The sequence below is a fragment of the Sorex araneus genome, chromosome 7 (assembly GCF_027595985.1).
Source record: "Sorex araneus isolate mSorAra2 chromosome 7, mSorAra2.pri, whole genome shotgun sequence".
NCBI classification, from domain to species: domain Eukaryota; kingdom Metazoa; phylum Chordata; class Mammalia; order Eulipotyphla; family Soricidae; genus Sorex; species Sorex araneus.
The window spans coordinates 14,708,537-14,731,605 of record NC_073308.1 but is presented as its reverse complement, the minus strand read 5'-3'; the positions used below and the strand labels follow the sequence as shown (position 1 = coordinate 14,731,605).

General features: G+C 49.0%; 1 protein-coding gene and 1 non-coding gene across 3 annotated transcripts in view; one reads left to right on the top strand and one right to left on the bottom strand.

Annotated features, from left to right (window-relative positions):
* The window catches only part of RPS6KC1 (ribosomal protein S6 kinase C1), a 100,687-nt gene extending 86,123 nt beyond the window's left edge, over positions 1-14,564 (bottom strand). For both annotated transcript variants that reach the window (XM_055144464.1, XM_055144465.1), the window contains exons 1-3: positions 14,372-14,564; positions 10,129-10,164; positions 3,028-3,148 (exon numbers count right to left, since the gene is read on the bottom strand). In XM_055144464.1, coding sequence (XP_055000439.1) covers positions 3,028-3,148; positions 10,129-10,164; positions 14,372-14,476 — 262 coding nt within the window. In that variant the 5' untranslated portion in view covers positions 14,477-14,564. The remainder of the gene's footprint in view (positions 1-3,027; positions 3,149-10,128; positions 10,165-14,371) is intronic.
* On the top strand, positions 368-449 carry TRNAL-AAG (transfer RNA leucine (anticodon AAG)). Its single transcript has one exon. It is a non-coding gene; the product is annotated as a tRNA-Leu (tRNA).
* Positions 14,565-23,069: the final 8,505 nt, after the last annotated feature.

Below are 23,069 nucleotides of genomic sequence, written 5' to 3'. Positions count from 1 at the left end.
TTGGGACCAAGCTGGCAGCCCCACATTTATGGCAGAGCATAGAACACTCAGCCACCTCCCTGGGTTCATGCCCAGGAATATTTAAGAGCATAATGAAGATGTCAGATACCAAACTATCTAATTCACTGTCACCATCATCCCGTTGCTCATTGATTTGCTTGAGCGGGCACCAGTAACGTCTCCATCGTGAGACTTGTAACTGTTTTTGGCATATCGAATATGCCATAGGTAGCTTGCCAGGCTCTCCCGTGTGGGCGGGATACTCTCAGTAGCTTGCCAGGCTCTCCGAGAGGGACGGAGGAATCCTGCATCCGGTCGGCTGCATGAAAGGCGAACGCCCTACCACTGCGCTATTGCTTCAGCCCTAGGTAGTGTGGCTGAGTGGTCTAAGGCACTGGATTAAGGCTCCAATCTCTTCAGGGGCGTGGGTTCAAATCCCACCGCTGCCAATGGTAAACTATCTAATTACCTTTGATAAACATCTCCTATTAGAGAGAGTATGGAGAAAGACTGACTCAAAAAATGTTTCTGAAAAAAGGTGTGTTTAAAACCGCCTCCAGGGGGCTAGAGTGATAGCAAAGTGGGTAGGGCATTTGCCTGGCATGCGGCCAACCCAGCTTCGATTCCCAGCATCCCATATGGTCCCCTGAGCACCGTCAGGGGTAATTCCTGAGTGCAGAGCCAGGAGTGACCCCTGTGCATCGCCAGGTGTGACCCAAAAAGAAAAAAAAAAAAACCCGCCTCCAAGGACTTCTGCCACTGTCTGCTCTTCAGGAGCTGCCTCTATTTCTTTTTTTTGCTTTTTGGGTCACACCCAGCAATGCACAGAGGTTACTCCTGGCTCTGCACTCAGGAATCAGCCCTGGCGGTGCTCAGGGGACCATATGGGATGCTGGGAATCGAACCCAGATCGGCCGCGTGCAAGGCAAACAGCCCCTGCCTCTATTTCTTGGCATTGATTAATCAGACTAGTGTTTTGGTTTGTCTTGTTTTGTTTGGGGGGCTACCCCCTGCAAGGCTCTGGGGTAGCTCTGGTAGAGCTCAGGGAACTATGCAGTGCAAGGGTTCGACCCAGACCTCCTCCATACAAAACTGCATTCAGCCACTGAACCTCTCTCTCCAGCCCAACTCTGGAATTTCTGCCACGTCAACTTTCAGTGATATCACTGCCTAATTTTTCAAAATCCAAATTTTGTACTTTATTGCTGACATGTCTTTGTATTTAAGGTGAGGAAGTTTCAGAACTGAATGAGGGAAATGCTTTCTTTTTCTCTTCTATTAATCCTTTTCATGTTTCCCCTATTTTGACTTTTTTCTTTTCTTAACAAAACAAACAAAACAAAATCTAATGTTTTGTTTCGGTTCTTAGGTGTCCTCTTAGCAAAACTGGATAAAAAAAGACTTTCTCTTTTAAAAACAAAAATTTTACTTCTCCTTATTTGTACTGTTTTCTCCATTTCTTTTTTCCTGTTCTTCCTTCATTCATCCCTCTTCACCATTCAACTGCTGACACCTAAAACGATGGCCCCTGGGGGATCTACTTGGAGAAAACGGGGCATTCAAGAGAGAAATGGCCACCGAGTCCTCTAATGGCCCCTTCTGCAGAGAACAGCCAGGAATAACTGGCACAGAGCTGGGCTGACAACATAGGTAAAAAGGGAATTTTAGACCTAAAAACACCAAACCTACTACCCAGAAAATATGCTAATCATGCAGCAAAAATAATCCATCTCAAGGTGTGTGTTACACATTGCCAAATGACAGTTAACACACAGGCATCATGCCACAGCGATACAACAATGGGCAGGGTACCTGCCTTGCACATACCAACCTGAGTTCACTCCCCAGGGCCCCATATGCTCCTCCCACCAAGAGGGATATGAGCACAGAGTCAGAGTCAGCACTGAGCACCCAGCAGGCATGGTCAGAACAAACGAATCTGGGATATAACACCTCCCCTCTGTTTACAACATCAAGGGTCAAATGTTGGATCTTACATAACCAAGGGGCTTTATTAGTTAAACTGCATCCCTGGCCCCACTTATGTCCATTTCAAAGACATAAGAAGATGCTCCAAAAGATGAGCAACCTGAGAAAGGTCGGCCAGGCAGTAAACAGTAATGGCAAAGGCAAATGGTCACTGAGTGAAAAACGATGAATCCAGACACACTGGCATCACGACCACAGGTAAGATGACTACTCACATAGGAAGCATTCCCAATAAAGCTAAAGTTTATTTAAGGCAACAAAAACAACGCTATAGAGGAAAAAGTGATAGCACAGTGGGTAGGGCATTTGCCTTGCACACGGCCAACCCGGGTTCGATTCCCAGCATCCCATATGGTCTCCCGAGCACCGCTAGGAGTAATTCCTGAGTGCATGAGCCAGGAGTACCTGTGCAAAGCCAGATATGACCCAAAAAGAAAAAAAAAGTATATGTGCAATATTTGATAACAGTACAATATTTTTAATTAATGTGTATATCCATAAACCATACTAGGGGAAAAAAATGACAGATCACCCAAAATATTAATCTATTTCTTCCTCAGAGTTTTCTTCCTTTTTTTTATTTTTGGTGGGAGGTTGTCATGATTATTTTCCTCTGTAACTTTTTCATGTTTTCTACCTTTTGAAAATCCAGTTCACAACTAAGTCCAATCACGTAACTCGTCTTCTTCCTGGTCAGAAACGCCAGGAATTAACAGCGGGACAGTCCAAACATCTCCATATTTACACAAGAAAAGACATTAGGGAAAAAGTGTGTGTTTCCCTGAACCTCAAAAGATTTCAGAACTGTCAGATGAATCCATTACCACCTTTTCTTATGCTTCTTGGGATCTTTCATTTGCCCAGCTGAAATTGTTTTACTGCTGTTCCATGCATTAACCGCCATACATTCGTGGTTAATGAAAACTTACAGGAACATAAAGAAACATCCCATGCTTATGCAAAGGTCAAACTGAATAAAGGACCAATAGAATTAGCGAATCACCACTTTAAAGTCACAAACTCAAAACGATCACTTACCAAATACTTTTCCTTTAGCAAAAGGAGGAAATAATTCTGAATGTCGAAACAAGTTTTTATGAATTTGCCACAACTCTTTGTGGAGTTTCTTAAAGTCACTGTATCTCTTCCATACAATTATCTAAAGAACAAGAAAATTTGATATCATCATTAAATTGACTCAGTTCAACTACATAAACAACAAATATTTATTCATTACTAAGGTACAAAGTTATCATGCAAAGAGACATGGCTCAGAGGTGGAGCACATGCCTCACACATGCGAGGCCCCAGGTTCAATCTCTGCCTGCACGGGGGAAAAAAACTGCCATGCAAAGGCAAACAATTATAGTTGTAACCAGTATATGCTGTCTGAAACATGTACAGTTCTGACCAGTATATGGCTGTGTGAAACAAGGACTGCTATAAAAAACAGAGCAGCAAGGCTGAAAAGAGTTAAATGGGCTAAGCAAATGCTCTGCATGCAAGAGGCCGAGTTCCACCTTAGGCATCACGCCACATGGGACCCTGAGCACCTACCTCAAGTGTAGGATGACATTACTTTGTCCTTTCCCTCCTTGCCACAAGTAGCTTGTCCCGGTTTTACCCAGAGTTTAGGCTTACCCCAGTCTCACCCATCAAGGTGTTCCCGAATCTCTCCCATCCCTTTGTTTAGCTATAATCACTTCTCCATGCTCTCTTCCCCAAAAGAGTTAATCCGAGGCTTTCCCTTAATCTGACTCTGCTAATTTGCAAGGTCAGACCTTCCTAGGATACTGAATTTATATTATATAAGTTAATATTGCCTTTCTCTTCTTCTTGTGCCTTTTGAATAATTTACTTTAAAGCTATGACTGTTTTGTATAGACACAAGAAGACAATATTATGTTTTTATAACTTGGGAATTAATTGGCCTCGAATATTATTCCCTCCCGGGCCTCTGCTTTCTCCACTTAAGCCTCAGTTGCCCTCAGTTCGTAGCACCCCAAAGTAGGGTCCCCGACGTGGGACAGGAAGGATCCAGGGCAAGCGGTGAGTTATGTGCTACCCTGGCATCGAGATGGGCCTGGCCAAAGTGCCTAATTCTTAACTATAAGTTAAGAGCTTGATCATAGACAAATGCTGTCATGATCCAATAGTAATTATGAGACTGGGACCCTGCCAGGGATAGGAAAGACTGATCTGGCCTGAGCACTGTAGTCTGAGATTGAGATGGCCCCAGGAGAACAATTCTATAAGCTTTAATGCATCTCTTATTGTGTCCATACAAAATAATTAATATTATGAATTCTTATATGTTTGCTGGCTGAGGAGAAGAGAAACACATTCATGGGACTCCGCCCTTGGGTGGATCCTCTTGCTGAAAGAGAATTAAGTCCTAGGAGAAGCATCCCCTAAGGGAAAGGAACCTTACCCTATTGATGGGGACCACACCTATGTGTATGCCCCAACCCCCTCATGCTGGGGAGATTTAACTAGGCTGTAAGAGTGGGTTGGGGGGCCAGATCCACGAGCCAGATCCACGGGGCAGATCCACGGGGAAAGATCCAGGAGAGCGGGAGAGAAGCGGAGGGAGAGAATGAAATAAACGGATCGAGCAACCAGTATGGCCTTCTTCCTTCTTCCTTCCTTCCGTCGCCTGCCCTCGACTGATGGCACACACAGCGGTTCTGGGGCACTGGATGCGGGCGGTGAGACAGAACCGCCTGGAGAGCCCGCGAGTGCACGCGCCCCTTGACGTTCTTTAGTTTTTTACACTCAAGAAGTTCCCAAGCACCACCAGGTGTGGCCCCCGAACAAAATAAACAAAATTGCAGAAGAGTATGTACATGCATATATGTATAAGTACAAGTGTGTGTGAATGTATGCATGTGTATATACGTGTATGTGTGTATGCGTTAATGTGTATAAATACGTGCAAGTGTTAATGTGTATGAGTGTATGTGTATGCATTAGTGTATGAGTATATGTACATGTGAATGGATGTGTGTATGTATATGCACGAGTGAGAGAGATAGAGAGAGAGTGTGTGTGAGTGTGTGGTGTGTGTGTGTGTGTGTGTGTGTGTGTGTGTGTGTGTGTGTGTGTGCGCGCATAAAGCAGCAATTCTTCCACCAACTCTTCTGCTGTGACCTTTTAATTTCATTTTAGGTCAGGAATGTTTTCATCATACTGGAAAAATATCTGACTTTGTCCAAAGATGGTATAAACTACATAAAATGCTATTTAATCTCTTCAAAAGAAAATCACATCAAACTATCAAGGAACGGGGCCATAGCGACAGTATAGCAGGGAAGACGTTTGCCTTGCACATAGCCAACCCAGGTTCCATCGCCAGCACCCCATATGGACCCCTGAACATCACTGTATCACTGTCACTATATCACTTCATCCCGTTGCCCATCAATTTGCTCAAGTGGGCACCAATAACGTCTCCAAGTGAGACTTGTTACTGTTTTTGGCATATTGAATACGCCAAGGGTAGCTTGCCAGGCTCTGCCGTGTGGGCGAGATACTCTCGGTAGCTTGTGGGCTCTCCAAGAGGGACGGAAGAATCGAACCTGGGTCAGTCCTGTGCAAGGCAAACGCCCTACCCACTGTGCTATCACTCCAGTCCTTCCAAAGGCAAAGCTAAGTCGTCCCTGGGGATCGCTGATGCCCAGAAGCTCCTGCAGTGTGAACTGGAGTCCCTCAAGTGCTAGCTCCAGGCTTAGAACAAGGCTTTTGAGTTCCTCAACTGCTGTGACCACGCTGGAGAAGGAGAGCTGCCTGCAGCAGACCAAGACCCAGCAGCTGGAAGAGGTGCTGAACCTGCCAGGGCACCAGCCAGAGAAGAAGGGCTGCAGGTGGGGCTCAGAGCAGGGCCCCCAGCAGCTGTACGAGGCCCTGGCACGTGGCCTGCTAGGGATGGAGAAGACCCTTCAGGACAGCGAGGACCGCGCACTGCTTGCAGCTGTGACCCAGGAGATCCACGACAGTACCAAGTTCCTGTGGGAGGAGCTAGAGCTGATCCAAGAGAAAGTGACTTTCATCCATCAGAAGCTCCAAGCCCAGGAGGGACGGACCATAAAGAACCCAGCAAACATCCAGAAGATGCAAAAGGACCCCTGAGTATGCCAGGAGTAATTCCTGAGCAAAGCCAGGAGTAATCTTTGAGCACCACTGGGTGTGGCCCCAAAACAAAAGAATAAATAAACTATGCAGGAATGATAATGGTTTTCAGATACTTCATTTTTAAAAATAAAATAATTTAAACAAACTTTTATTTTTGCCTGGGGGCCCAACCCTGAGGAGCTCAGGGCTCACTCTTGACGCTGAGCTCTAGAATCGTTCCTGGCCATGCTTGGGGACCATATCAGGTACCAAGGATTGAATCGGGGTCAGTTGCATGCAAGTGCCCTACCTATTGTACTATCACTCCGCTTTCTAGACAACTTTTAAATTCAAAGTTGGCATTTGCCTAAAAGATTAAACAAACAAAAATCCTGAAGAAATGGTTACATAGAAACTAATGCTATGAACTTTGATATTTATAAAAGTATATGCCATGAACTTTAATATTTCATAAACCTGAACCTAAAGTGAAAATAATCATTTCTGGAGGGAAGGTGAATCCATCTAGGTTTTTTTTAATAAAAATCATCAGTACTTTAAAAGGAACATGTTACATATAAAAGTACTTTAATTTCTTAATCTGAATTAACCTTATTCAGATTAAATCAGAAGAAAAAGCACTTTATAAAGATTGAAAACGTATCAGACATGTCCCCCAATTCAACCTGCACAAGAGAAAACAGTTGTGGTTCTGTCACCTGCCACTGGAGGCACTCCCCCTCCCCCAACTCCCCTTGCCCACAGGACAGGCAGGACCTGCAGGACCTAAAGGACCCTGGACGTTCCAAGAGCCCGTCTCGCATTCATGCTGCCCACACGAGTTCCGTATGTTGTTGCTCTGCTGTTGTTTGTTTGGGGGCCACACCAGCAGGGCTAAGGAGTGAACCACAGCTCAATGCATGGGGGATCACATGGACCAGGAATCAAATGCCAGGACATGGGCTCATTCTCCAGCCCCAAACTATTAAACAGTGCCATGTCAAGTCAGAGAGACAGTATGGGGGTCCAGACATTCTTCTTGCCTGAGGTCCTCCCTTATATGATCCCTTAACTAAGCTAGGATTGACCCAACAACCAAAAGAAAAAAAAAGAAAGAACTTTCTGAGCTCCAGAGGTACAGTCCTGAGGTTTAAGCACTTGCTCTGTACACAGCCAGCCCCAGCTACCCCAGGAGTGATCCCTGAGCACAGAGCCAGGAGTAAGCCCTGAGCACCACCCGATGTGACCCAAGCCCTCTCCTCCTCAAAAAAATATTCCCTCAAGTATTTTTCATGTTGAGTTTTTGGGGCCACAGCCGTAGTGCTAAGCTACACAGACAGCAACAGAGCACCCTGTAAAAAGTGGTGGGGTGGGGCAATGTGCCCCTCTCTCTTTACCATCTGGACTCCTCAAGCCCGAGTGATGATTCATTCATGGATCCAGGGACCAGTTAACCTGAATACAAATCCTTTCAGATAATCTAAGTGCTCTTAACAAATGAAAAATTTAAGGGGAGGCGGGTGATTTTTTTTTTTTAAGTTAACCTGGAGGGGCTGGAGAGATAGTACAGCAGGTAAGGCATTTGCTTGCATGCAGCCAACCCGAGTTCAATCTCCAACACCCATATGGTCCTGAGGTTGCCAGGAGTAATTTCTAAGTGCAGAACCAGGAGTAACCCCTGAGCACTGCCGCACCACCAAGCCTGGCCCAAAAAAACAAAGAATAAAAAAAGCTAACCTGGATATTTTGCACATGAATTTCTGTGTCTGTAATGAACACTGAGGAAGAATACAATGATCTCTGGCAGCAAGTGCCAAAGTTACTATCATTGTATAAAAGAAAAACAGCAAAATGTCTCCAGTTTTACAAGGGCAGCACAATCAGCCCAATCTTGATCAGAAGAACAGTTCCTCTATCTGTATTAGAGTATCAGCTCATCCTTATTTCTGAATCATCCACTCCAGGAATTCAGGAAAGATAAGGAAGGAAGGAATAGCTGGAAGTGATGGATTCCTCTCCTACGTAAGCATTTCCACTTTAGTATGAAATGCATGAGAAGCTAAGAACAAAAGGCTGCTGTCATTTCCAAGTTCGTGTGCATGTTAAGGCAGTCAGCTAGACACGAGTGATTTTCAAAATGGAGCCACAGAAGCTGGGGAACCATGCAAGTATCAACCAAGAGACACTTACAGGAGCTCCCTGATGACTGCTTCACCAGCAACTCTTACTACAAAAGAGTTTTCCCCAAAAGAGGATCAAGGAAATGGTAGAGGGTATGTTCTCAGACAGGTGGGCTCAGGAATCTCCCTGGAAAAGCGGAATATCAGCTAGAGAGTACAATACAGCCACCAGACATGTACCCAAGGAAACACAAGCCCTCAGACTGGAACGAGCTGTCAGCTCTCGGAAGCTCCACATCCCAAGACAACAGGATGCTAAAGAACCCTCATTCTGGTTGGTGGATTGAAGCAAAGAATACTCTAATAAATAATGAAAAGGGTTTTTACTGCCATATAGAGAAAGAATATATACATAGATCTCATTCTTCCAAAATAACAATACTATATACTCTTCCTGGCTAGTAGGGGCCCACTGTGGGGAGTAAGATAGCTTAAAACCCTTAAAACCTAGTATAAGGTCTTTAAAATGCATCTTTTGTTGAACTCTGTTTACCGACAAAATGTACTATAATTTCAGAGTCTGGTTAAAGTCTGATGTCACACACTGTAGCCAACCAGACCAAGTCATCCAACTGGATGGTGAAAAAAAGCAGTTTTGTCAGTAAGGGGCAGGGAGGCTGGGGGCTGAGGACAGGACCCACCACCAGGAGATAACAGAATCCAAGGGAACAAAACCAACACTACTGGGGGCCGGAGCAGGTAGGACAACTGCCTTGCATGCAGCCGGCCTGGGTTCAATCCCCAGCACACCATAGGGTCCCCAAGCCCCAACAGGAGTGATCCCTGAATACAGTGCTTGGAGTCAGCCCTGAGCACTGGGTGTCACCCAACAACAAAAAACCACTATCCCACACATACAAACTCATTTACAACTGCTTCAGCTTTCAAGAAGAAAATTTGAAACACAATATATGGCCTTCTATTTTTGGTGAAGATAAGCAGGTAGTAACACAAAAAAGAAATTTTTTTCAAAAATCGTTCAAAACAGCAATGTCCTCGGGCAGGATCCCTGCAGAGCCCAGAGCAACCAGGATCTCTCCAGGAAGACCCTGAGGGGCTGGCTCACCTTAGAGGAGGGTGCACAGCAGCCACCAACTATGGAATCCAGAACACCCATTTGGGGTCAGGCTGGAGAAAGTTCAAAACTCCCTCTGCATTCAGGAGACTCAGAATGGACCCCAAACTGTCTGGTCCCCAGTGCACACCACATCCACTTGGGAGGTTGGGAAGCAACCTCCCAAGATGTAGTATCAACTCAATATGAAAGCACGGGGCCAGAGAGATGGGGCAGTGGACAGAGAGCAGGCGCTGGCCTTGCACTCAGCCCACTCAGACTTGATCCCCAGTCTGGCACACCATGTGATCCCCTGAGCCTTGCCAGGACTAAGCACAGCGCTGGGAGTAAGTCAAAAAAATAAATAAATAAATAAATAAATAATGAAAAATTAAAAAATAAAAAGTAAGCACTGGCCCAAAAAACAAAAACCAAAGAAACAGTAGATAGCCACACTTAATTTATTATTATCTTTAAAAATAAGGAACTAAGAGCTAATACGGGGGTTAAGGCACTTGCCTCACAAGCAGCCAACCCTGGCCCAATCCCCACATATGGGATAACACACAGGGCCCCTGGAACTCCCCTCTCCAAGAGTGACCCCTGAGCACAGAGCCAGGAGAAAGCCCTGCACACTGCTAAGTGTGGCCCCAAAATGAAGAAAATAATAATAGTAAATTACCACACGTACATAATATAAAAACTAACAGATGCATCAATTTCCTCAAGAACATAAGCAATTCAATTTTTGTCAAACAGATAAAAATTAATTTCTCATGTGGATAAACACATTACCTCCTGGACATCCTCTGGGTTTCTTCGTGAAACAACCTAAAACAAAACATAGAAATATGGAGTCATTGCTGAACGCCAGACCTGCATGTCTGCATGCTTTCTGCAGCACTGATGTGAAAGGTCCGTGTGCCGAAAGGGAAAGCAGCCCATCTCAGCAGGGTTTCCCTCCCCAAACACTCCACACCAGAGCCCCCCGCCCAGAGCCCTGAGCCGGCACTAGGGAACACTGGCAGGGGGTGGCCCCAGCACGCTTAAAAAGCCACTGCAGGGCCAGGAGGGTGTTCACAAGGCTGGTGCACAAGCCTGAACACTAGTGCCCCAAGTTCCACACTATAGCTCCACAGGCACTGACTAACCAAGACCAGCACCAGAACCACGGGGTATGATCCAAACACAAACCACAGAGGCAGGGCCAGAATAATGGGACAGCAGGGAGGGTGCTTGCCTTGCACGAGAACAACTCAAGTTCGATCCCCAGCATCCCATAGGGTCCTCTGAGAACCACTAGGAATGATTCCTGGGTGCAGAACCAGGAGTAACCCCTGAGCATCATTGTGTGTGGTCAAAAAATTAAAATAACAAAACAAAACAAATAAACAAAAAAAAAACAGAAAGGAAACTGCACTGAGCCGAGTGTACAAATGCAATTTTTTTTTTTTGGTTTTTTGAGTCACATCTGGAGATGCTCCGGGGTTGCTTGGATCTGCACTCAGTAATTACTCCTGGAGGTGCTAGGGGGACCATATGAGATGCCAGGGATCGAAGCGGGGTCAGCTGCATGCAGTCTTTCTTGTAGTTGCCAATGAGTGCTGGTAGGCTGGAGCACAGGCCTACACATACCAGGCCCCAGGTCCAACTCCCAGCACCGTCAGGCATGGCTCCAGTGGCTTCCACACAAGACACACACAAGTGTGTGTGTGTGTGTGTGTGTGTGTGTGTATGTGTGTGTGTGTGATCAAGCACACACACACACATATAAAGCTGCAGAATTTGGGCCAGAGAGATATACAGCAGGCAGGGCACTAGCCCTGTATGCAGTTGACCCTGGTTCAACCCCCAGCACCCCGAAGGTTCCCCTGAGCCCAGCCAGGAGCTGCACCTACACAAATCGCCCCTCCAGCCCTTTGAGAGTTCTCAGTTCTCTGGAAGGAAGAAGCTTCCTAAGCAATGAAGGTCTGGAGAGCAGAGTGGACAATGGGGAATCAATGTCTCCCACATCACTAAGCCTCAAACCCCAGAGACCACAGCTCTGCCAGGAAGTTCCAGCGTAAATGTCTGCTGAGCTGTATTCTCACTGCAGATCCTACGGCGACAATGCTGCCACTCCATGGTAAAACAAACTTCTAGTCAAGATCAAGGAAAATCAAGATCCTTAATGTTGATAAGGGTGTGGTTCAACATCAGATCTTGGTACCTGAGCATTTAACTTATGAATAAGCAAGATGAAACACAGGACTTACATTTTCAAATATACTTGTTAAAATGTTGGAAACAGCTTTTGGCTTTAACAATAAGAATGAAAAACAGGGGGCTGGAGCGATAGCACAACGGGTAGGGCGTTTGCCTTGCACGCAGCTGACCCGGGTTCGAATCCCAGCATCCCATATGGTCCCTTGAGCACTGCCAGGAGTAATTCCTGAGTGAAGAGCCAGGAGTAATGCCTGTGCATCGCCAGGTGTGACCCAAAAAGCAAAAAAAAAAAAAAAAAGAATGAAAAACAGGGCTGAAAGATAGTAGAAAGAGTTAAGGTACTTGCTCTGCATGTAACAAACCTCGGTTCAATTCCCAGCAGCACATGGCTCCCTGAGCACCCCTAGGGGTTATCTCTGAGTAGGCCCAGGTGTGACCAAACACAAGGAAAAAGGTGGGGGGGAGCTGAATGGCTGAGAGCCTTCTCCTGTGAGTGACAGCTTACCCCAGGGCTGCTGCTGGCCCTGGCAGCTTTGCTGTGATCTCTGGTGCCACACACAACTTCCAACCACAGGCAGCCCCAAAGTGGGAGCCCCACGGCTGAATGTCGGGCTCTGGCAAGCAGCTCAGCCAGAAAATGCTGTGCAAGCAGCACACCAGGAAGGGCAGCCCCAGGGAGCACGAGTGGCAGAGCAAAGCTCAACCGTACACCCCGAATGCACTCAGCAGGGTGGACAAGCCATGGGGCCAGGCCTGAGGGTTCCCTCAACAGAGCAACAAAACCTACGGCGAGAAGGTGAGGAAGGGACTGAAACTGTGTATGAAACGCACCTGGAGGACAGGAGAGACAGAGCAGCAGGGCGGGTGCCTGCCTTTCATGCACTGACCCAGTTTGATCCTTGGCACCAGAGGATGCCCTGGGCCCTGCCAGTACTGATCCCTGAGTGCAGAGCCAGGAGAAAGTTCTGTGCACCACTGAGAGTGCCCCAAAATTTAAGGAAAAAAAAAAAAAAGATAATCACCTAGCAACTGCCCCAGAGGGTCAGCAAAACAGGCAAGAGTCAAAAACCAAGCAAGGGCAAATAAAACAAGAGTCAAGGAGTGGTTCACTTGACAGCTAAGACACTTCTAAGCTTCTGAGCCAAGCACATTTGCCACTGTACACCCTCCCTCACCAGCCCCCAGCACTCACCTGCTGAAAATCGCTTCAGGAAAAGCCACAAATAAGTTTTAAAAAGTTTTAAAAGAAAATTAAGCGCATGCTGTATGATTCCATTTACACAAAATTCCAGGCCAGACAAGCTAATCTCCAATCAGAGTCGCCCAGTGGTGGCCGGAGGTGGTTGGGAGGAGGCGTCCTGCTAAGGAGCTCGGAGACCCACAGTGCCCACTGTGTGGTGGCTCCCACACGACCGTGTTGTCGAGACACAGCAAACGGCACACTTTGAACAGAAGGATCTACTGAGGACAAACTGTGTCTCCACTGCCACATCATGAGCTCCAAAGGCAACACAGTCCTTGGCAAACAAAAGCCCACCGGGGCGAGGATTCTGCCTCAATGGCACAGCACCTGCTGCCCGTGGAGGAAGCCACGGCTGAGCCTCAAAGCAGGTACATGAATAGAGAGCAGGAAGGTGGACAGATACAAGCCCACCTTTGCTTTCATGCTCAAGGAACACAGGGCAGAGGCCGCACTCAGTGTCTGGTGCGGGGAAGCCCTTGCCCAAGGCAGGAGCTCTGTAAACTGAGCACGGTGATGCCACCGAGAGCAGGGCTGAGCATAGCTCACATCTGTACCTCCTTCCGCTGAGAATTAAAGGAAATCTCTGCAAGAATCACTCAATCATGTCCCCAGCACAGAGCCAGGAGTCGGCCCCAAGTACCACTTGGTGCGCTTGAAAGAGAGAAGGAGAAAAGAGCAGAGGTCCTACATAAAGTCGTTAAATTAGAAAACCTATTAGTCACCACCCGATGCAAACCCTCCTGGCCTCAGAGAACTGCCCACAGAGTCGGGAGTGGTTTCAGAAGGGGACAGCTCTCCAGGGACCCAATACACCCCGGAGCTTGCAACACCGCAATGCTGCCCCTCAGACAGCACCTGAGGGGGCTCCTCAAGCAGCCAAGTCAGGCGCAGGAACTACGGACGCCAGCGCATTCCACCTCCTGGGAGAAACAGCATCACCCCCCTGGCCCAGCCTCCTGAGGGAAGGTGCTCTGCTCCTCTGTCTTCAAAAGGAGTAACTATTTAATAGGGCCGGACAGGGCACCCGCTTTGCACAAGGCTTACAGGGTTCAATCCCTGGCGTCCCATAGGGTTCCCTGAATGCATAGCAGAGGGTGAGCCCTAAGCACAGAGCCAGGAGTAATTCCTGAGCCCAGAGCCAGAAGCAATCCCTGAACACTGATCCGGAGTGAGCCCTGAGCACGAGGCCAGGAAGCATCCCTGAGCACAGTCAGGAATCAGCCCCGAGCACAGAGCCGGGAGTCAGCCCCGAGCACAGAGCCGGGGGGAGTCAGCCCCGAGCACAGAGCCGGGCTGATGCCTGAGCGCAGAGTCAGGTTGGGCTCGTGGCTCCAGCACCCTGGGGTGCGGCCCAGGTCCGCATCTCTCACTCTCTCGTCTGCTCGGCCGCTCCCGGACGGCAAGGCAGGGGGTGCCCTACGTGCCCCCATAAAGAGAAAATAAAACTCGGTTCTGGAAGCAAAGCCCGCCGTGAGCCGCGGAGCGTGCGCGCGGCCTCGCCGGACCGACCCTCTCCCGGGTCGGCGCCCGCCCCCGCCCGCCCGTCACCCCCAGTCAGGACCGCGGCCAGCGCCCCGCGCCGCCACTCACCCGGGCCGTGACCTTATACACCGTGTGGCCCCGCGGGTGTCGCTGCGCGTCGGTGACGGTGTAGAAGCGGGCCAGCTCGGCGGCGCGCTCCCGGGGCGAGCTCATCCTCCCGCCGCCGCGCCGCCTTCCGCACCATCGGGCCGCCCGCGCCGCCCGCCGCCACCCGGCGCCTCAGCGGCGCCTCGCCCCGCGGATCCGCTTCCGGGCCGGCGGGAGCGCTTCCGGGTCAGCGGCGCGCCGCGGCTCCGCCCCCTGCCCCGCCTCGTCGCTCCGCCCGCAGCACTGACGGCCGTCCCCGGGTCCCCGAAGCTGAAACGAGGAGCGGGCTGGGGGGAGAATCCGAGCGTCCGGCAGAAGCTCGGCGGTGGCGGCCGGGCCGGCTGTCGGGGCCGCTGCTCGCACGTCCCGCGCCCGGAGCAGCTTCTGAGCAGGGTCCGTCCCGCGCCCTGCCCCGGCGCCAGGAGCCCTCCCTCGGCCCCCGGGGGGCAGGGGGCCCGGCGGTCAGCGGCAGGGGCGCGCGCGCTCGTCCGTGTCACCGGGTAGGAACTGGCCGGCAGCGAGGACCCGGGGACCAGCCGGGCTGAGGACGGCGGGCCCCCAGCGCCCAGGAGTGAGCCCCGGGCACCTCCGGATGTGGCCACGAAAAATAAACAGAAAAAAGAAGAAAACACCTGCATCTGCTTTTATACCATAAGCGTATTTGCTCCTAAACCATCTCCCTATCGAGCCTGGGACCCGTCGCCCCGCTCTGAGGCCGGCCTCGTCAGGCTCCAGGGCGCCAGGGCGGAAAGACTCATCTGCTAGGCCGGTTTTAGCTCCCCTCGACCCTCCTTTTCACTTTATCTCTCTACCATTCTCCCCACACCCACTTTTTCGGTTGGGATTTTAGGGAGAGGCGGAGGGGAGGGCGTCCACCTCTGCAGTTCCTGGGTCTCTACTCCCCACCCGGTTGTTGCTCCCGGGGTGCCAGTGGGTCTGTTTTTGTTTTACTTTTTTTTTGATGAGGGCAGAGAGTCTCTTGCCCCCGCGCCTGGCAGTCTTCCCCGGGGGCCCCTGGGAGGGGGTGAGTTCCAGCTTCCCTTCCAGCCCCCAGCAGCGCTCCCGCGGCCGAAGACCTCCAGAGCCTAGCCACAGCCATGCTCAAGGCCCCTCTCTGCGCCTTTGGAGGAGCCTCCCGCATGAAGGAACCGGCAGAGGAACCCAGGTGTGTGGGACCCGGGGCTGTGACCTCCAAGCATGTTCGGATCGGGACTGGGCTTCCACCCAGATTTCCCACTTTCCAGTAGGTAGGCAGTCACACCCAGGGACTACCCCCGGCGCCATGTAATCCCACCAATGGCTAACATCTAGAGACTGGAAAACCAAGCTCTAGGAAGCGCGAGGCTGCAAAGTGGCCACACTACATCTTATAGCCTAGTTCTCCTTCTGGGAAAACCTGGCAAGCTACCGAGAGTCTCCTGCCCACATGAGAGAGCCTCGCAAACTCCCCATGGCATATTCATATGCCAAAACCAGTAACAAGCTGGGTCTCATTCCCTTGACCCCGAAAGAGCCTCCAATGTGGCATCGTTGGGAAGAATGAGTCAAGAGAGGCTTCTAAAATCTCAGGGCTAGGACGAATGGAGACGTTACTGAGACCGCTTGAGAAATTCGACAATCAACAGGATGATGATGATGATGATGATGATGATGATGATGATGATTTTTTTGACCAGAGGTGGATTGGGACAACCAGAGATGTCAAGCTTACTCCCAGCTCTGTGCCCAGGGATCAATCTTGGCAGAGTTGGGGGACCATATGCAGTATTGGGTGGGCACAATGTGAGGCAAAGCCGCCTTACCCCTTGTACTATATCTCTGACCTTACTTTCAAAGCCTGCATGTCAGGAGTTCTAGATGTTAAAAAAAAAATAAAAATAATAAAAGAAAAAAAGGCTCTAGATATAAGCAGCTTATGCAGGTCAGGAGAAATGGGCACTCCTGAGGCAGAATGGCTCTTTTCAGAGTGACACAGCAGGATTTTTTTTCAATTTTTTTTTATTTTATGAAGTAGTTAACAATGTTTGATTATATTCAATATTCAAACACCAATCCCACCACCTTTACACCTTCCCACCACCATATTTCAGATGTTTCCATCCTGAACCCCAATCCCTACTCCAAAACAGAACCAAAATAATTTATTTTGTATTGTTTGTTATGAAAAAACCGCTAAAAATGTTCCCCTAAAGTTTCCTTAGAGGAAAGAGTGTGAAGATTGTTGTATTTCACCCAGGGGCCATTAAGCCCTTCTATAAGCAATCACTAGCATATTGGGTTTTTTTTTTTTTTGGGGTCACACCCGGCGATGCACAGGGGTTACTCCTGGCTCTGCACTCAGGAATTACTCCTGGTGGTGCTCAGGGGACCATATGGGATGCTGGGATTTGAACCCGGGTCGGCCGCGTGCAAGGCAAACGCCCTACCCTCTGTGCTATCACTCCAGCCCCCCTCACTAGCATATTGTTAAAGGTTGAGCCTTGGAGCTGGAGCTGTAGTCCAACAGGTAGGGCATTTGCCTTGCAGGCGGCTGACCCAGGGTCTATCCCTGGCATCCCATATGGTCCCCAAGCACTACCAGGAGTGATTCCTGAGTGCAGAGCCAGGAGTAACCCCTGAGCATCGCCATGTATGAACCAAAAACAAAGTTGAGCTTTGTGTGCATATACATACACACACACACACACATATATATATATATATGTATGTATGTATGTATGTATATATGCTCTCTCCACCCTTGGAGAAGCCCGCATTCTCCCTTGCATTACTCTCTCTTTTTTTTTTTTTTTTCATTTTCCACCATTTACTCATTATCAAAAAGAGTTCAACTCTTCTTGCAAAACAAAAAAACAAAATATACATACTGGACACATACATCGCATTTTTCTTCCTATATTTTAGCCCACCCCCACCCCACCAAAAAAGACAAAGAAAAGCCCAACAACAACAACAAAAACAACTCTACCTGACCACATTCACAGAAAGTGACACCAGGATACACTACAAAACAGAACGAGGTGTCATCTGCTCTGTGTCCAACGGTTTCTTCTCCATGTCTTGTACCTCTTACTCTCCATAATCTCCCATTTTCTCTTCCTCCTTCCCTTCAAAGATCATCCAAATAAAACCTGTTTTACTTCACTGCTTGTCTACTCCTGAAATTCTTTTCTGTGAGCGAGACAAGAACCCTGGTAATCCTGGGTCAGGCCTGGGACTAGTTTCTCCTTTCCCACAAAGACTGAGTCCTCACTCCAGCCTGAGTCCATGGCTCCCAGAGAAATCGGGTGGCCGGGATCGACTCCCATGGCCGAGAAGACCAAGCGGACTTCAGGTGTGCCCTCACGGCCACCTGGTGGGGCTGGCAGGGCTCAGGCCCATGCTGAGCAGGGGCTCATTGCTAGACTTTACCAGTCCTAGTCTTCCCAGCGGGTCCCGGGAGGCAGAGGCGGAGTGGGAGAAGGTGACTATCTTTCTCTCCTCCTGACTTGAATGAGCCACCAGTGGGGTCCACCGACATCACTGACATACAGATAAACCTATTCCACATCTGACTGCTAGCAAGAAAGTCACACTTTCACAGCCAGTAAGCAACCTGCACTGCTCCCAAAGCATCCTAGTTCATCAAGACCCCTTACTGCCAACTGTGTTCCCTTACCAATTCAAGCCAAGTACGCTGTTTCCTGAAAACACTAGAGTGTATACCACAAACCTCCTCTCAAAACTACCACAGTACAGATTTCCCATTCAGCCCACAGGGCTGTGCACCCACAGGTCTCTAGTGGGGTCTGGACAGTGGTGACCGCGGACAAACAAAATGGCAATGAACTTGGGGAGAATTAATATGAGAAACTATTTACAATCATAAAAATTAATAAGTATGTAGGGATGAATTTAGCAGATTATATTATAGTATATTATATTGACGGTCTCGTCCGTATATTGATTTCCATATTTTTCATGTGAACACTGAATTTTGCAAACTAAGATGACAACGGTCAGCTAAGCACCAGGTGATCTGGGATTCGGCACAGGTGTTCGACCTGGCACAGACCCTTCATGATAGGGTCCTGCTCTGCCAGCTGCTCAACAACCACAGGCGCACTCCATCAACCTCAAGGAGATCAACCTGAGGCCACAGATGTCCCAGGTACTGCCCAGAGACGCAGGCAGGTGCGTGTTTGTCAGTGTGCAGATCGTTACAACATGCCAGTCGACCAAAAGCTTATATTCAGTAGACTGGGAACACCTGTAAAGGCGATTAGAGGCAGCCCTAAAAAGCTTCGTCTCTCTCAGAGAGCCCGGGAGGCTACCGAGAGTATCCCACCCACAAGGCAGACCCTGGCAAGCTACCCGTGGCGTACTCAATATGCCAAAAACAGTAACAACGACGGTCCTCATTCACCTGATCCTGAAAGAGCCCTCAATACACCATCAGGCTACACTAGCATGCGACAGCAACGAATGGAGACGTAACTGGCGCCTGCTCAAGCAAATCGATGAACAACAGGATGATAGTGATACAGTGATGTATACATACATATACACATATATATGTAGCACTGTAGCACTGTCATCCTTTTGTTCATCGATTTTGCTTGAGCGGGCCCCAGTAGCCCGCTCAAGCTACCTGTGGCATATTCGATATGCCAAAAACAGTAACAACAAGACTCACATATATGTATCTGTGAAGAAAAAAAACTTCCTCCAAGATTGGTTGCCTCCTACTTTAAACCCCATCAAATGTGGTGCAGTATTCTTGGAGTGTGAGTGGTATGAGGTATGAGTTGCTGTGCAGTCCAGAAATACATTTGTTTCTAGATGAGGCTAGGCCCAAGCATGTGGAGAGAGACTGTGAGCATGGCGGTGGTTGAGAACTGGAGGTTTTCGACTGCCAGGGCTGGGTTCCTTGGGGCAGGGAGGGGTCTCACCTGCCCCCCTCCAGGGCACCCCGGATGAAACAGCCTGGCATGGGGTCTGGAGGCATGGTTATGGCAGAAACAGCAGGATTTCTGCTCCAGAAGGAGCCCCATCTGCTCTCAGGTTGGCCATAGAGTCCACCAGGATCCTGAATGCTCCAAATTGAACCCTCCACATGCCCTGCCCCAGCAGGCCTAGACATCTTCAGACTGGAAAGGTGAAAAATATGATAGAAAGGGAAAATTGATTAAACCACTTAGAAAAACATGTGGCCAGGCTCTGGGAGAGAAAGAACGTCACCATGGTGACCAAGGATCTTTCCACAGAGCTGGCAGGTCACACAAATATTTTTCAGAATTCAGAGTTGGGAGGGAAGCAGGAGAAGACGTGTGGAAGTTGAGAGACATGTATTATTTGCGTTTTTCTCCTGTCATTTTTACCTTTTCCTGTCAACCTTCATGATGCCAGATCCTATTTCCTAAGAGCAAAAAGCAAGAATAACCTTTGGTGCCCTGTATTTCTATACAGTGATGTGTGTGGGTCTGTGTAGTGAACTAAGCATACCACGAGGCCGCAGAGGCAACTCCAGGCACTAGGGGCATGCTTTGATGCAGGAGGCCTTGGGTTCAATCCCCAGCACCACATAATTTGCCAAGACTGCCTAAAGAGACACACCCGAACACAAAGGCAGGAGCCCCGCTATGTGTGACGTGCCAAAAGAAACAGCAGGTTTCTTGATGAATAAGAGGAACTTAGCTATCAGTACTAAAGAAACATAAGCATAAATGTGGATTCTTTGCTTTTTATTTGTGGTAGGGGTGAAGGGGGTTCCCACCCAGCTGTGCTCAGAACTTACTCCTGGCACTGTGCTCAGGGCTTACTCCTGGCTCTGTGCTCAGGGTTTATTCCTAGCTCTGTACTCAGGGATTACTCCTGGTGGGCAGGGGGGACCGTTTGGACTGCCAAGATCCAACCAGGTCAGCAGCATGCAAGGCCACAGTCTTATCTCCTCCACTATCAGTAGATCCTCTTTCTTGTTTCTGGCTTGGAGCCACACCCAACAGTGCTTGCGGTGATATAGACAGACAGATAAGGGAAAGGCCTTGGCAATGAAACTTAGGTCAACAGAAGTTCTGGGAAGGAAAATTCTAAGACTGATCCACCCTGTGGATATGGAAAACAAGACCTGATAAGACCTTCAGCAGACCCTGAGGAGATTGGACCCCTCCCCATGAGGGAAATTCCTTGAAAACCCTCAGATCTCTCCCTTAGTCCAATTAATTTTAGTGATTCAGCACAGAGAAGATCCAGGAGGACCCAAAGGTCAAGAAAAGGAGTTTCAAAGGCTGCACCCAATTCTACCCACATAGCAACAACCCTAGCAACAGACTTTTATCTGGTGGAGGCCCCACGCGGGGGCAGGTTGGAGAAACCCTATAAAAGCCATCTTGAACAAAGGAAACACACACAGGGGGTGCCTGAGCCTGTGTGCTGCTTGCACCCTTGTGGCTGAGCACATGTGGTACCCAAACACATGTGTCACCCAAACACAGATGTCACCCACATCTCCCCTCTTGAGATGTGTACTTTCATGCTTTCCTGTCTAATGCTGGGAAGCATATAGGGGCTTTCTCCATCCTTGGAGAAGCCTGTGTTCTCTCTTGAGCACGTTACTCTCTCTCTCTCCCTCTCCCCTCCCCCCTCCCCTCCCCCTCCACACCTTCAAAAGCCCCCCAAATAAAATCTGTTTTACTTCACTGCTTGTCTCCTCCTGAAATTCTTTTCTGCAGGGCAAGACAAGAAACACCCGAAAGCCCTGGGTCAGGCCTGGGACTGGTTTCTCCTTTCCTGCAAAGAGCAAACCCTCGCTCCAGCCTGAGTCCATGGCTCCCTGAGAAATCGGGTGGCAGGGATCACCTCCCGTGCCTGGCAGACCAAGAAGACTTCAGGTGTGGCCTGTCGGCCACCTGGTAGGGCTGGGGGCCAGGGGCTCAGGCCTATGCCAGCAGGGGTTCATCAAAGACTTTCCAGCCCTGGTCTTCCCAGCGGGTCCCGGGTGGCAGAGATGGAGTGGGAGAAGCTGTCTTTCTCTCCTCCCAACTCACAGGAGCCATCCACGGGGTCCACCAACATCGCAGGTACTCCAGCTTGGTTCTCAGGGGTTTCACCCGAGAGTGCTCAGGGTCCAACACAGTGCCAGGGCTCAGGCCGGGTTCAGCTCCGTGAAAGGCAAGTGCCTCACCCCTGTGCTGAGTCCTGGATACCACAACCTTGTCCTTCTCCAGGTTCTGCCTGTTGGAGGGGTCTCCACTTAAAGAATGTTCTCCAAGAATCTCAAGTCCTGTATTCAGTTCCACCACTTGCAAACACGTAAATATGCAAGTGAATCCTAGCTAGGGATGTGTAGCCCCAAAAAATAACTGCAAATTTTCTGTGGGAGCACTGTGTTAGAGAACCCAGCAAAAGGGCACCCTTCAAGTCTCCAGGCAAATGATAGAAATAAACTAAATCACAGACTGTTGCCAAGCTGTACCCATCTGTGGACCTTCTTAGAGCCAACTTCACCTTTTTATAATTTTTTTTTTTGAGGGTCAGTGAGTAGGGCATTTGCCTTGCATGCGGCCGACCAGGGTTTGAGTCCTTCGCCCCTCTCAGAGAGCCCGGCAAGCTACTGAGAGTATCCCACCCACACAGCAGAGCCTGGCAAGCTACCTGTGGTGTATTCGATATGCCAAAAACAGTACAAGTCTCACACTGGAGACATTACTGGTGCTACAGTACAGTGCTATTTTGAGGGTCACACCACACAATGCTTAGGTACTACTAGCATTGCTTAGGGTACTATGTGGGATACTGGATGTGGGTTCAAAAATTGTGGGCACGCGCTGCATGCATTAGGTGGTCATGAGCCACTTCTCCAACCCTGACCAGCCACTGCTGACAGGCACACCAAACTGGTTGGTGATCAGTCACTGTTCACTCCAATCTCCATCTGCGTTTCAGACTCACACTGCCTCTCATTCCAGTCTCACACACCCCAACCAGTTTCGCTCTCTCCCACTCCTGTCTCCCAGCCATAGTTAAAAGGAAAACTTCAAAGGTAGCTATTACACACAGGTGAGGTAGCACAATCAACATACATAGAGCCCTTCCTTATGGGGAAGCTAGGACAAAATCTCATCCTCTAGAAGATCCGCCCAAGGGCAGAATTCCATCTAAGGGCATAGTTCTCCTTTCCTTAGTCCAAATCCAGTTAACCAGTAGCACTGTAGCACTGTTCTGTTGTTTATCAATTTGCTTGTGTGGACACCAGTAATGTGTCCATTGTGAGACTTGCTGTTAACCCTTTTTTTCATATCGAATATGCCATGGGGAGCTTGCCAGGCTCTGCCATGCGGGCAGGATACTCTCAGAAGCTTGCCGAGCTCTCCAAGAGGGACGGAGAAAACGTGTGTCATGAGTCGGCCACACGTGCAAAGCAAATGCCCTACCTGCTGTGCTATATCACTCCGCCCCCATTTAACTGGGATTAAATGGATTACATTTACTTAAGTAAATCTTAAATTTACTTAATAATCTTTTAGTCATTTCTGTATGGACACAGTAAGAGATACATTAAGCTTAAAGGGTGGCTCTCCTGGGGACCATCTTGCTCTAGATCCCAGACTACAGTCCTCAGGACAGATTAGTCCTTCTTAACCCCAGCAGGGTCAATATCCAGTTACTTCTTTTGGGGTCA